Genomic DNA, 14620 nt, shown 5'->3' with positions numbered 1-14620 from the left:
ATGGACGGAGGAAGCCGCACTAGGGATTAGGACCTGGGCTCGGGGGACTCTGGTTACACCTCACAGGGAGCCTCAGGTGTCCGTCCACCAGGTCCAGCTCTGCTGGCACCCAGCCTCCTTCCTGCTCCTGCTGGCCACTCCTCGGCCTCCTTCTCCATCTTATCTCCTCTCGGGCTCTCAGGTCGGGAACTGGAAAGCACCTCCTCTAACCCTCTCGTTTTACAGATGGAGAAACTGAAACCCAGAGGGGCAAAGGAAGGCCCCAGTCATCGAGGCTTGTGGATGGCAGGGAGCGGTCTGAGCCCAGGTCTTCCCCCTCCAGGCTGCTTCCCAGCCTCCTGGACTACCCAAGCTGGCTCACCACATTCACCAAAACTCAGGGGCTGCTGATGCAGGGAAGGTCACTTGACCAAGAGGTTAGCCTCAGTTGAACCTCATTTCTGAGACTGAACTAACTCATCTGAAGATGGAGATCCTAACGTGCCCCCCTCCGCCTCATGGGGCTGTTGCGAGGACGTTATGGAATGTGCTTATTCATAAGCCCAACTTGTCCTAGGAGTGAGCTAGGAAAAAACCATCTTGGCTTCCACCTTGCTACCAGGAACTACTGGAAGCCTCCTTCAAGAGGCCGGAGCTGCTATGATCTTGGACAAGTCACTTTCCTTCTTTGTCCTTCAGCCGCCTCATGTATAAAACGAGCTAATTATGTCCTCAGAACCTGTTGATGACTGGCGAGGATTCCTCAAGGGTACGATGGACCAGAGGTGCTGTCTGAGGCTCCCTTCCAGATGCTGATGCTAACAGACACCCCTGAGTTCTTTTGGTCCATTATCTCAGCTGGGCTTCCAGGGAGCCCTCAATGATGAGTAGGTGCTACAGAGACCGTTGCTCATATTGGACCCAAATGGGAATAGGGTGACGGACGGGCTGACCAGCCCAGAATGACACAGCTAGAAAGCAGCCGTCATCAAGAGGTTCTTCTGACCAAACGAGCCAGTGGTGGCTGAGGCTTCGACAAAGACCTGGTTTCATGATATCCCGAAACACATCTTCTCTCCCCACCCAAAAGAAAGGACTTCAAGAGCCTCCGTCTCTTTCCAGTGAAATCCTGTTCTCTGGGGGGCAGCTGGGTAGCTCAGAGGATGGAGAGCCAGGCCTAGAGATGGGAGGTCCTGGGTTCAAATCTGGCCTCAGACTTCCCAGCCCTGTGACCCTGGGCAAGTCACTTGACCCCCATGGCCCACCCTGACCACTCTTCCACCTAGGAGCCAGTACACAGAAGTTAAGGGTTTAAAAAAAAAAGAAGAAAGAAATCCTCTTCTCAGTGGCTCCCTCAGATCTCTGGCAAAGACCTTCTCCAAGCTGGAGGACCCAAAGCAAGAATTCTTTCACTTGAAACAAAAGCAACTGAGCAGAAGAGTGCAAGTCATGCAAGGAATGTACCCACCACACAATGCTGGGTACAACTGCATCCCGTAAGAAAGAACTCCATAGCACTGGCCAGGGCCCTGTGGGCCAGGGCCTGGGCGAAGGAACAGGCTCGTATTATGAGGCATTCTGCAAGAGAACTGTGAGGGGAAGGAATGGCTCTCTTGGACTGCAGTAGAAAGGAAGCAGCCTTCCCCAATGTCGGTGCCCCAGGGAAAAGCCCCGTCACCCGACCTTAGTTAGGGGGCCTGCCAGAAAACTCCCGAAGGCCTCAGCACCCCATAAAAGCAGGGTCCCCCAGGAGACGTGGCATATCGGTGACACGGGGACTAGAATCAGTATCCATTTTCAAAGTCCAGGGTCCCCTCTGCCTCCTATTCAGCTGCCAGTCTCCAGGCAGTCCTGCCGTCTCCAAAGGGTTAATGGCCACACGCTGGTCTGCACGGGCAGGGGAGTGCTTATCTCTGGGCACAAACCACTGGGCCCCAGGAGGGTGGGTGTACAGCTTATGTAAGCAGCAGATGTGAGCAGGCAGCCTCCCCCCACCCAGAACAGGGCATGAAAGAAGTCGCTCTACCCAAGGAAACCCTGGGGAGGATCGGGTGTGTGCCAACGCTAGGCTTGGGTGTCAGGGACAAGCTGGGAGGGCCCACACGTCCGGGTCCACAAAGGGGTGGGGATGGCTTCTAGGACTTCACTGGAGCAAAGGTACCATGGTTTGAGGGCCCAAATATCATCTCGGACACAGGAAGGAACTGAGCCTGGTGTTAGCGAAAGGCCCAAGAAAACCCCTGGCTTCCGGTCTCGAGCCTCGATCTGCTCTCCTGCTAGGACGGATGGCCCTGGCCGCTGGCACCCCGGCCCCAGCCCTTGGCCACGTCCCACCCTCCTTCCTAGGCAGGGCGAGCAGCCAGCCCTTTGCAGATGGACCCGGGGCCCCGCTGTGAGAGCAGAGGATGATGGACAAGCCTCTTGCCTTCCCCACTCTGTGTGCTACTATAGAAAGGCAGATCCCGAAGGCCTATTTTTCTCTGTAACCGAGTGCCTGGCAAACAGCAGGTGCTTAACACTTGCCTGTCAGGTTGCCTGTAGTGACAAGTCACAGGCCAAGCACAACAGACTCGAGGAGGATCGGGCTTTGGAAGTTTTCTGTTTTATTTGGGGTTCTTTTGGCATGAGAATGCTCGGTTGGGCTCTACAAGAAAACGACCTCCACCCTGGGCATCTCCTCGGACACGGAGCCAGTCCTTAAAGAGCGCCCTTTACAATCACCACGTATAAAAAGAGAGCAGGAACAAAAGAGGTTGGCCCTCTCGGGAGGCAGAGCCTGCGGGGAGCTGGAGGGCGCTGGGCAGGGCCCAAGAGAGGCCAGGGGCGCTGATTGGCTTTCTCGATGTGAAGGTTCGGGGGTTTCCGGGAAGCCAGCCTTCTTGAAGGGCCGGCAGGAGACAGGGCAAAGGGAGCTGGTGGGGAGGTGGAGAGATCAGAAGGAAGGGCAGGTGGAGGGCAGGTGCGTGTACATCCACAGTACAGCGCGGGGGTCTGCTGGCCAATGCCCCCAGAGGGGTTTCTTGGAAGTTCTTTCAGGAGCCAGCCTCAATCCCAGGTGGCGGGTCAGTGGGTAGGGGGCTCTGGGCAATGGCAGTCCCAGCTTGCCCCGGGACCCTCCCAAGGTTGGCACAGGATCAAGCAGCATTCCTGGCTTCCATGCTGAAGCTCTGAGCAGGCTCGAGGCTGGGGTCCTGGGGGCTCCTTCCCCACCTTCTGGAGGGCCCAGCAGGTCTGTGTCTTAGGCACGAGTGAGGAAGACATGCTCCTATCTAGTGTAGGATATCCGTGGCAGCTCGGAGGGGAGGCAGGCAGGAGGGAGGGAGGGCAGCCGCTCCCCATCTCTCCTGAGAAGGCACTTGAAGCTAGGGTCACATGGCAGGCAGAAGAGGGGACGAGGGTCAGTGCAGAGAGGCGGAAGCCTGCCCCGTTCACTTCACGCAAACATTGTCAACTGTAGCCACTGGAGGGAGAGAGAGAGAGTCAGAGCAAAGGGCCTGGAAGTCAAGGGGGCTGTGGTTGTTCTCCAACTCTCCCTTCTCGAGCCCTGGGCATCTTGGACTCAGGTGTCCTGGCCCCCAGTCCTCCCTTTCCTGGTAGCACTGGGCATCCTGCTTCCCATAAAGCAGGTCCTCTGACCCTTCCAGAGTCCTGAGCCAAATGCTTCCCAAAGATCTCCCCCAAACCCCGCCCATCACCAACCCCGCAGCAAGAAGAGGAAGGAGAGGGTCGGTTCCTACCCTAAGCAAGTCGAAGTTCACAATTCCACTTCTATTCGTGTCCATGGTTTGGAAAAATCCTGTAGGAGCAGAACGAGGGAAAGAAGATGAAGAGGGGCGCGGGGGAGACCAGCGCCACAGCGTTCCTCCCAGCCATAGATGGACTGGAGCCCCCCTTCCCCGCCGCACACCTATGAATGCCCACACAAGCGCAGGGAGCTACGTCTGCACGTATACGCACATAGCCAGACGGCTGCCTTTGTTGGGTGCGACGGGAGGGAGCAGGGAGGACAGACACAGGGAGACACACAGGAGGGGACAAACTTCCCCAAACCCAGAGCCCTTGGGGCTGGCGTGTGGAGCGCAGAGGGACACTCACGGAACATGGTCTCCAGGCGTACCAGACAGCACACAAAGCTGTCAAAGTTCACAGCTAAGTCAGCCTCCGAGTAGCGGGTAATGATCAGCTCGTACAGCTTCTTGTTCAACTTGTACCCTGGGCCAGGAAGAAAAGCAAGAAGGCTGGTCACGGGCCACGTTGATGGGGTTGTCTGCACTGGGCCCAATGGGTCTCAATTCAAATTTGCTCAGATTGGTCACCAGGGCCCTGCCCCTTCAGATCCGCTTGCTTTCTCCCTTTCTCTCACCTCCCAGGGAAAGATCATTCCTTATGAAATGCTGCCCACATTACTCCATCCTTAAAAACTCTTCTCTAGATGCCATCTTCCCCTCATGCCATCAGCTCTCTTACCTTTCATAGCCAAATCCTTAAGAAAAGCCATCTACACTTCTGGTCTCCCACTCATTGCTTAGCACTAAGGCTCTGCAGATAACCAACAATCTCTTAATTGCTAAATCTAACAGGCCTTTCAAAAAAGTCATTTATTCTTGGCCACTCCCTTTCGCCCCATCCTCTGGGACAATGTTGTCTCCTGGGTCTCCCACGTGTGGACTATGCCTCCTTGGCTTCCTTTGCAGAATGGCCTAGTATAATCATTCTCAAACTCTATGGTCTTGAGACCACTCCTCCCAAGAGCTTTTATTTATATGGGTTGTAGCTATCAATACTTAACATATTGGAAATAAAAATGCATGAAGAAAGCAGTTTTGAACTCACATCCCCCTGAAAGGGGTCCCTAGACCACTTTGAGAACCACTAGCCTCGGGAATAAGATTCTGGACTATGAATCAGGAAGCACCTCAGACACTCATTAGCTATGCGACCCTAAGCAAGTCATTTATGATCCTATGACCTCACCATATCTTATGGGTCAGTTTTCGTGTCTATGCCTCCCAGATTTATAAACTAGTCTAAGCCTCTCCGCTGAGCTCCTGTCCTATATCCAGCCGGCCAACTAGGTACCTTGTAGACATCTCAGCCTCAAGATGTCCAAGCAGAACTCTTCAGCTACTCTACAAAAGCCACCCCTCCTTCAGATTTCTCTCTTTCTGTTGACAGCACCCAGGTTTGCAATCTCCTAGTTTATATCTACTTAGCCATATTTACCTCTCTGGTGTCTCTCCTATCTCACACCAACTCCACTTTAGTTCAGACCCTCATCTAGATTACTGCAAGTTTCCTAGCTGGCCTCCCTGCCTGCCCTCAGTCTCTCCTCTCTGCAATCCTTGCTCCCGACAGCCACCAAATCACTGTTCCTAAAACCCCAATCTGCCCCCGATGCTCCCCTGCATAAGAAGCTCCAGTGATTCCCTCTTGCTTCTATAATAAAATGCAAACTCCCCTACTTCGCATTTTAAGCCCCTCATAATCCATTCCCAAACTATCTTTCCAGGCTCATTCACACAGTTTACATTCTACTCCAATGGCCATTTTCTATTCTTCATAGACTTTCTATCTCCCATCTCCATACCTTTGCTCCTTGAGGGTGGCCTCAGAATGCCTCATTTTTATTTTTGTATCTCTAGCAGTGCCCAGCATATACTATGAACTTAAAAAGATATCTGTTGAATTGAACTCAACTGAAAGGCTTTTAACAATAATGATGTTTACTTTGTGGTCTCAGGACCCCTTTTTACACTCTAAAAATTGAGGAACATTCCCCTCCAAGAGTGTCTAACTTTAACAAAAAAAAGCCCTTCCTTCACAGCAACATGGAGGGGGAGGGAGGGAGGATATTATTACCTCCATTTTATAGATGAGAAAACTGAGGCTCAAAGAGCCCTACTTGGGTTTATCCATGGTCACAGAACTAGGAAGCATCATAGACAAGATTCCAGAAGTTCTCTTCACTATACACATGGCCTCTCCAATGAACTCAACTCACCGGAAGTCAGGGATAGACAGGGCACCCTTGTCCCAGAACTAATTACCCAATAAGTGATCCCTAGAGAGATCCAGTTATGGAGGAAGTGAAGAAGCTGGAGCCTGAAAATCCAGGCTTGGTCCCAGTGCCCTTGTTTCTAAGTTGCATCACTTTGGGGAAGCCACCTCCCCTCCGTGCACCTCAGTTTCCTTCTCTTGTTGGCCCAGATGCCTGTAAGTCTCTGTACCTGTCATCCTGAGGGGCAGTTAAGCATTATCACCAATAGGGTGCTCCCTCCCCCCACCTGCTCGTAGTAGCTCCCTGACCAGGTCAGGACTTCACCTGCTGCTTCAAGAGCCATCCGCATCTCATAGGAGCTCATGCTGCCCGACTTGTCTACGTCATACTTTCGGAAGATGGTCTACGGGAGAACAGACAGGAAATGAGGAAAAGGAATACGCTGATCCCTTCTGCTTTCCCCCAGAGGCCTCCAGGGCCATGGCCAGCAGGCAGATAAGGTACAGGAGAGGCAATGAGAAGTGAGGAAAACACTTCCTGTGGCTTGGATTCTTTGATTTTGGAATGGGAATGAAGATCATGGAGGAGATCATGGTGTAAGGGAACTATAAGGCTGGACAGCAGGGGTTCTCCTGGCACCAGGCAAGAAAGGACCCACCCTCTTGCTGCCAGCCTGGTGGTCCAGAGCCCAAACCACCCCAGGCCCAAACTGAGGAGACAGGAGAACACAGACACTCAGTTCCTCACCAGATAATTTTTGATTCGGTTCCAAAGGATGTTAAACTCCACCAGCCCCAGTTTTCCATTGCCATCCCGCTGGACCAGAGTTAAGAAAGAAACTAACAGATGCCTGCCTGAGGAAAATGCAAAAAAGCAGGGAGAGGATGGGAAGGAAGGTTCACAGGATCAAAGGAACTTTGGAAACTACGTGAATCACATACAAGATTTTAAAGATGAGAAAACCAAGACCCTAAAGTAGATGAGTGACTTGCCCAAGGTTACCCAGGGAGAAAAGGAGAGAGGTGGGATTTGAACCCAAACCTTCTATGTCCCGATGCAGTGCCCTTACCACTCTTCTATACTGCGTCTTATGGAGAAGAGGTAAGAGAAAGAAGGAAAAGAGATAGTGGAAAACTGGATTCATAAAACAGACCACTTTAACTGAACTCCCTTCCTAGACCACTCCATCTAGACAAGTGATGGTGAACCTTCTAGAGACCAAGTGCCTAAACCACAACCCTTGTGCCACATGTAAGCCCCCCACAGACAGGGGAAGGAGAAAGCACTTCTGTTGGGCTGCTAGGCAGGAGTAGGGGACGTGAAAAAGGTTCACCAACACAGATCTAGACTGTCCCCTTTCTTCTGAATTAAATCTGAAGCCCAGACTGGTTTCCTCAAAGCCCTTTCTTCCCTGCCACTGGCTAGGTCCTAGGACTGGCCTTCTGGGTCCCTTCCCTTGGCCCAACTACAAAGGATACATCCATGAGATTCACCATGCTTCGGCATGACTCCTTGCTAAAGCCATCAGTCCGGAGGTCTTTGTCTGTAGAGAAGAAAAACGAAGAGGCAAAGGGATGGGGGTATTTGAGATTGGGAAACAGGCCAAACAAGGGTTGAGGATTACGTTTCCTGGAAATTACTATCATGGACTGGAAGATTCTAAGTGAGAAGAAACCTTTAAAGTCCCTCATTTTTTCATTCATGAACACCCTTTGGAAAGTTCCCACTTTATTCTAGGCCCTGTACAGGGCACAGGGATTCAAAGATAAAAAGGAAAAAGAGCCTGCCCTCAAGCAGCTTCTTCCTTACTGGTCAGATCTGGGACATCCTCCGATAAAGCAGTATACATCAGTAATATAGTGGAGAGGGAAGATGGGAACTCCAGAGGAGGGGCAGGAAAAGGGCAGAGCCGGCCTGGTTGGAGTTATCTGTAGTCTGACAGACCAGGTGCCTAAACAACTTTCATTCATTCATTCTATAAAAGAAGAACCAAAAAAGGACGGGGCCTGTCCATGGTAAGCTTCGGACACAGGTCTTGCTTCAAGAACTTGCCTTGCAGTACTAAAAAATCCTAATAAACAAGGTCCCTCATTATGTACAGATATTTGCCCTGGCAGCTCCCTCAGACTCCGGCTCTGGGTGGGGGAAAGCAGGAGGAGAAGGCAGGAAAATGCCAAGATTCCAGGATCTGGAAGGGAATCGGTTAGATCCCGGGTTCCTCAGGGACACTCACGTTTGCCAACAATCTTATTGAGGATGCTCTGCAGTTCCTTGACACTGATCTCCATGTCCTGGTGAGAAAGGGATGCCGAGTAAGGTGAGATATGCCCTGGGGGAAGCTTGGCCTCTCTCCCCACTTCCCTCTCTCCCCAAACCCCACTCACCGCCCCGGCCAACTGCTTAAAAAGGTTCTTGAAGGTATCATCGATCTCCTCTTCAGACAGCACTCTCTGGGATGAACAAGGGGGTGATTAGCTGCCAAGAAGTCCTTCATTTCCCAGCCTGCACCCACCCTAGAAACTCCAGAAGGGCTGAGTGTTTAGGACGTTAGAACGGTCTCGATAACTCCAAACCCAGAGGGACCTTAGAGATCGCCACATCCCCTTCTCTTACTATAAAGATGAAGGAGCTGAAGACTAGGAAAAGGAAAGGGTTGGCCTAGAGTCACACAAGTCAAGTTAGTCAGAGAGCCAGAATTAGAACCCAATTCCCATTCCACAGCAAAATGCTGCCTGCTAGGGAAGGAGAGAAAAGAAGGTGCCTTCCACCTACCACCCCGACACTAGCGTGCCCACATAACACACAAGTGTATTGTGTGGCTGCTTACCTCATCGGGAAGGTGAGCCTCAATCTTGTCATCCAGCTCCCTGCAGAAAGGCAGACACACACACACACACACACACACACACACACACACACACACAGAGCCAGTGAGGACACGGGAGACTCTCAGAAGCCTGGGGAAACTGAGGCAGAAGGGGTAAGAGATAGTCAAACGGGGAAGAGGGCTGCTGGGAGAGCTGGGGCGGGGGCAGGAGCCACTCACTCGGTCCCAGCCTTCTTCTCGGAGAAGAAGCGAAGTACAAAGTCGCCTTCCTTGTTGGGCTCGAAGGTGGAGGGCACCACAATGTACTCTCCAGGAGGCAAGCACAGGCGAGAGCTGACTTCCCTCAGGTTGATGAACTCCTCTGAGCGGGCCCGGGACGAGTGAGACAGGAAGAATTCCCGCTTCAGGTGCACACTAGGCTTACCCACAAACTGCCAACAGAAGAAAAGGGGCATGGGGTCCCCACTGCTTCTGAACTGAGGTTTCCCCCTAGCCCAGGGACCCGCGATGGAGGCTGAGCTTCTGTGTTCCCATCCTGCTGCGTGGCCTTGGGCAGGCAGCCTCTTCCCTTTCTTAGCCACAAGTCTTTGTAAAGAGTTTAATAATCCCTGTCTTGCCTACCTACAGAGGGAGCATGAACTAATGGATAGTCAGCCTTGGAATCAGGAAGATGACAGATGCTGACTGGGTGACCCTGGGCAAGTCAGTGCCTCTCCACCACCACCCCCAACATGGCTCTTAAGACTATACATTGCAAAGAAGGTGCCAAGCTATACTGGTAGAAAGGATTATCTCCCTGGGGGTCTCCTGCATCAATAAACCACAGACCTGGCCTCAAAAGGGCCTTGGGAAAGCATTTGGCAACCAAAAGGGCACTGGCTCTGGGGTCAGAGGACCTGGATTCAGATCTCACCTCTATCTTGTGACCTTGGGTAAATCACCTGACCTCCTGGGGCCTCAGTTTCCTTCTCTGTTAAATGAGGAGGTTGGACTCTGTCCTCTGAGGGAGACCCCTGCCAGCTGTGGATCTAGGAACCTCCCCTGACTAATGGAGGCACAGAGGAGGCCATGCTGGCTACAAGGACAGAGTCCTAGCAGAGGACCAGCCAAGGCAGGGCGGGGCAGGGCTGTGATGTTTGGCTGCAGCGATACACACAGACCGTTCGTGAGTCATAGGGGGGCGTCCCCGCAATCTGTGTCGGGGAGGACAGAGTCCGTGCCCACAAAATCTGGGAATCGTTTAGAGCTCATTCCAGCCCTGGGTGGGAATTCTTGCACAGATCATCCTCCCCAGTGGACAGAGGAGGTCAAGAGACTTGCCTGGAGTCATTTAGCTTAGTCAGAGACCCGACTGTTCCCCCCAACCACAGCATTATTCACGCAGTGGAACAGAAAAGAGTTCTGGTCTTGGAGTTCAGGTCCCGTCCCTGACACTTGCCAGAGAGGTGATCCTGGGCAAGTCATTTCCCCCGATCTGAGCCTCAGTTTTCTTCTTCTATAAGATGGGAATAACACTGCCACCACCTTCCTCGTGGAGAGGAAAATCCTTTGTCAACTTTCACATGCTATAGGGACAGGCGGCTAGGAAGAGGTGGCACACTAGATAGAGCCAGGAGGACCCAGGTTCAAATCCTGCCTCCAACACTTCTTAGCTGTGTGACTCAGTATGTCACTTCATGTCTCTCAGCCTCGGTTTCCCCAAACATTATGAGTATGAATCTTGCCCCACGAGGGTGTTGAGAGGATCAAATGGGATAATATAGGGAACACCCTTTACAAAGCGCTATACAAATGTGAGCTATTATTAGTGATCATAGCTGACAGTTACATAGGTCCGGCTCTCATTCGATCCCAATAATTTGGCCATAATTGCATGTGGAACGCTCATTAATGTTAATGGAGGAAGCACAGTCCAGGGGCTACAAAGGGGGTCAGTCTCAGAGTCAGGAAGACCTGAGTTCAAGTTCGTCTCCTGCCTACGTGACCCTGGGCACACACGGTGGCCCCCAGGCCCACTCTGAGCCCCCCCTTCGCCAGGGAAATCACAGGTCCAGACATAACGAATGATGGAGCGGCAAAGGCTGGCAGGGCGCCCTGTTCTGGGACTGGCCCGTGTCTTTGGCTTCTCCCCAGCCCATCAGCGGCTCCCCATATCAGAAGAGTCAGACAGCAGCACTTACCTCCCGAGGAACCTGTAAGACAAAGAAAGGCTAATGAGAGCAGGGCCTGGGGGAAAGCCAAGGGGAGGGGGGACACCTGGCTTCTGCAAAGAGGCAGCTTAGAGCGGAGACTTCTGTCGTACCACAAGGAGAGTGGGGTGCCTGCCACAGATCCCCCATCTCCCACTCTAAGCCCCAGAGGCCAGAGCCATCTTCCCAAGAGGCTGAGGGCCCAAGGGGGGAGGAGGGGCCCCTCGATTCAGAGACGAGAGAGCAGAATGCTTTTCTTGTGTCCCCCACGCCTATAGAGGGAAACTTCAGGCATGCCTGGTCCCCGTCTTCCTTCTAGCTGGACCCTGCTGCAGACTCAGCCGACTCCCTGTCAAGGGACTCAGCTCCAGACCCCCAAGGGCTTCCCAGGGGGGTCCCCGAGACAGGAAGCGAGGCCAAAGCCGACCAGGCATCCGTAGAAGGGGACAGTGGACAGAGCACAGAGCAGGCTCGTCTCGGCCCAAAGGGGCCTTAAGGTCCTTATCCCGCCTCAATCAGCAACTCCCAGCACGTACACCCTTTGACCAGGCTCCGTCCAGAGTCTCGGCTTCCTCCTCTATAAAATGAGGGGGCTGCACTCGCCCATCTCCAGGTGCCTTCCCGGGCCTGCTAGTTTGGTTTCTATAAAAACCCCATCCTAACAGCAGCCCTGAGGCTGCCCTAACAGCAGCCCTGAGGGCCAAGCTGCGGGCCCAAGAAGGCAGGCAGCTGAGCCAACTCCGGCTACAGGAAGGTGGGCCTCCCCAGCCCTGGGCACTCACATCATAGACCGCAAAGCCGATGGTCTCCATGTCCCGGCCGTAGCGGCGCTCTCTGCGTCGATGTTTCTGCATGAGCGCCAGCAGGATGCTGCAACCAGAATCTTGGCCCCCAAAGTGGCCGTCGGGTTGGTCGTCCACCTCCTCCAGCTTGATCTTAAACTGGGGATTCACCCAGAAGGTGGCTGTAAGAACAGAGCAGAATCAGAGGGGCCGGGGGCCGAGTCCCACAGACTCCCTCTCCCTTTTGTGTAACTCCCTCCCTCCTCCGAACCGTTAAGAGCAAAAAGCAAGAACATTCCCTCTGGAGACCCATCCTGGCTCTGGATCATCTGCTATTTAAGATGTTAATTCACGTCTATTGGCCTCGGTTTCCTCCCTTGTAAATTGAATAAGCTAGACTTAGTGGCCTTTGAGGTCCCTGTTCACTCTAGCTCAAACCCAGGGCTTGCTCACTAGAGGCTCTAATCACTACCTCAAAAGCATGGAATTCGGGGCAGCTGGGGAGCTCAGTGGATGGAGAGTCAGGCCTAGAGATGGGAGGTCCTGGGTTCAAATCCGGCCTCAGACACTTCCCAGCTGTGTGACCCTGGACAAGTCACTTGACCCCCATGGCCCACTCTTACCACTCTTCCACCAAGGGGCCAATACACAGAAGTTAAGGGTTTAATAATAAATAAATTAAAAAAAAATTAAAAAAAAAAAAGCATGGAATTCAAGCTGGGAGGCACTTCAAAGGCCATCTAAGGCCGTCTACTCATTTCAAAGGTGTATTAGAGGCCCAGAAAGGGACTTTGGGTTTCCTTCAGGGATTCATGGAAATACTGGGCCAAAATCACCAAAGCTAAGAAGCCGTGGAAGGAGAAGCCACACCAACCGCTTCCTGGAGCAATCAAGCTTAAGGCCAAACTTTCTAATCATCAGAGGAAAGAAACCAACAATTAAATGATCCAGCTGCCTCGTGACACAGTCAACTTCACAAATAGAAGAGAGGAAGGGAAGCTAGATGGCTCAATGGATGGAGAGCCAGGCCTGAGGTCCTGGGTTCAAATCTGACCTCAGACATTTCCCAACTGTGTGACTCCTGGACAAGTCACTTGGGCCCCATTGCCTTGCCCTTTCCATATTAATTCTAAGATGGAAGGTAAGAGTTTAAAAAAAAAACACAAAAAAACAAATAGAAGAGAGTAGAGACATGGTGTGTGTATGAGAGAGAGAGAGAGAGAGAGAGGAATGGAGGGAGAGAGAAGAGGAAGAGAAAAAGAAATGAGAGATCTGGAGGTCTTGGTAGATTACAAGCTCAATGTGAATCAATAGTCATGTGTCATGTAATCTTCAGACCATCCTGAGGAGGTGCAGCACCTGAACCAAGGGGGCGATGGGCATGGAGTCATTGGGTTATGAGTCTAGATATGGAAGGGAATGCTGAAGTCAACAAGCCCAACTCCCTCTCATTATACAGATGAGCTGAGACCCAAGCAGGTTAAATACTTAACCTTCCGGGGGCAGCTGGGTAGCTCAGTGGACTGAGAACCAGGTCTAGAGACGGGAGGTCCTGGGTTCAAATCTAGCCTCGGACACTTCCCAGCTTTGTGACCCTGGGCAAGTCACTTGACCCCCATGGCCTATCCTTACCACTCTTCTGCCTTAGAGCCAATACATAGTATTGATTCTAAGACTGAAGGTGAGAGTTTTTTTAAAAAAAAATGCTTAACCTTCCCTCTGCCTTCTACCTTCATGAGGTACCTGGAGATTTAGGTTCATTTCTGGGCTCCGTAATTTAAGGATCTTGGTAAACTGAGGGGTGTCCAGAAGAGTAACCAAGGTGTAGAAGGGCCAGGAATATAATACACAGGCTGGTTGGGAGCAACTGGGTACATTTATTTAGCGTAAGAAGGCTCAGACAGAGCTTAATAGCTGGCTTCAAGCATCTCAAGGGTTGTCATTAGGAGGAAGGATTAGACTTTGGTTTGGCTCCCAAGGGCCAAAGTCAGAACTCAGGAGAAAAGAAGCAAAGAGGCCAATTTAAGATTTAAAAAAAAGGGAATTTCTCTTAATTTTTTTTAAACCCTTAACTTCTGTGTATTGGCTCCTAGGTGGAAGAGTGGTCAGGGTGGGCCATGGGGATCAAGTGACTTGCCCAGGGTCACACAGCTGGGAAGTGTCTGAGGTCAGATTTGAACCCAGGACCTCCTGTCTCTAGGCCTGACTCTCCATCCACTGAGCTACCCAGCTGCCCCTCTCTTAATCTTGGTGCTCCATCAGTGGAAGCCCAGGCCTAGGGAACTGGGAGATTCACCTTTCCTGGGGTTTAAAGACAAGCTGGATGACCACTTAGTGTCTATGCAGCCAAAGGGATTTCTGTCCCAAGGAGAGCTGGACCAGACGCTGCTAAGGCCTCTCCCAGCTCCAAGACCATGGCACTGTGAAGCCAGCAGCTGGCAGAACTGAGCCCTGAATTCAGGCCCTTCAACCCCAAATCTAGAGTCCTCTCTGGGCTATCACAGTGCTTTTCCTCATCCCCCTCTCCCAGTGTTTCCGGGTCTCCCTCTCCGGCCCCAGTATCTGTCCCAGGTTCCGCCCGGCTCATCTGTCCCTCTTGCCCCCAACACGCTCATGCCAGTGCTGACCTGGGTAGTTCCTGCAGCCACCAGCCGTGCTCCCTCGCCTCCAGGTGCCGTCATACAGGGTCGTGTTCCATTTACGGAACTTGTGAGACTTGAGGGTGTCCGGGGTCAGGTTGCAGATCTCCAAGCGGGAGAACTCACGGAGAAAGTCATTGAAAGACATCCTGGGGGCCAGAAGACATGAGTCAGGGCAGTTAAGCAGGGGCCTCAGGGGACCTCTA

The 14620-nt window shown here is 52.3% G+C and overlaps 1 protein-coding gene across 1 annotated transcript in view; it reads right to left on the bottom strand.

The window, feature by feature from the left end:
• Positions 1-2565: 2565 nt before the first annotated feature.
• Positions 2566-14620, bottom strand: part of CAPN1 (calpain 1) — a 30789-nt gene continuing 18734 nt past the window's right edge. The window contains exons 9-21 of the mRNA XM_044680302.1: positions 14403-14563; positions 11776-11957; positions 10985-10996; positions 9024-9235; positions 8805-8844; positions 8362-8427; positions 8211-8268; positions 7456-7520; positions 6725-6793; positions 6302-6380; positions 4075-4191; positions 3717-3775; positions 2566-3439 (exon numbers count right to left, since the gene is read on the bottom strand). Of these exons, the coding sequence (XP_044536237.1) occupies positions 3413-3439; positions 3717-3775; positions 4075-4191; positions 6302-6380; positions 6725-6793; positions 7456-7520; positions 8211-8268; positions 8362-8427; positions 8805-8844; positions 9024-9235; positions 10985-10996; positions 11776-11957; positions 14403-14563 (1147 nt within the window). The 3' untranslated portion in view covers positions 2566-3412. The remainder of the gene's footprint in view (positions 3440-3716; positions 3776-4074; positions 4192-6301; positions 6381-6724; positions 6794-7455; positions 7521-8210; positions 8269-8361; positions 8428-8804; positions 8845-9023; positions 9236-10984; positions 10997-11775; positions 11958-14402; positions 14564-14620) is intronic.

Source organism: Gracilinanus agilis, chromosome 6, assembly GCF_016433145.1.
Source record: "Gracilinanus agilis isolate LMUSP501 chromosome 6, AgileGrace, whole genome shotgun sequence".
In the NCBI taxonomy this organism is placed as follows: Eukaryota; Metazoa; Chordata; class Mammalia; order Didelphimorphia; family Didelphidae; genus Gracilinanus; species Gracilinanus agilis.
Note: the sequence above shows the minus strand (reverse complement) of the source record. Positions and strands in the feature narration are given on the sequence as shown.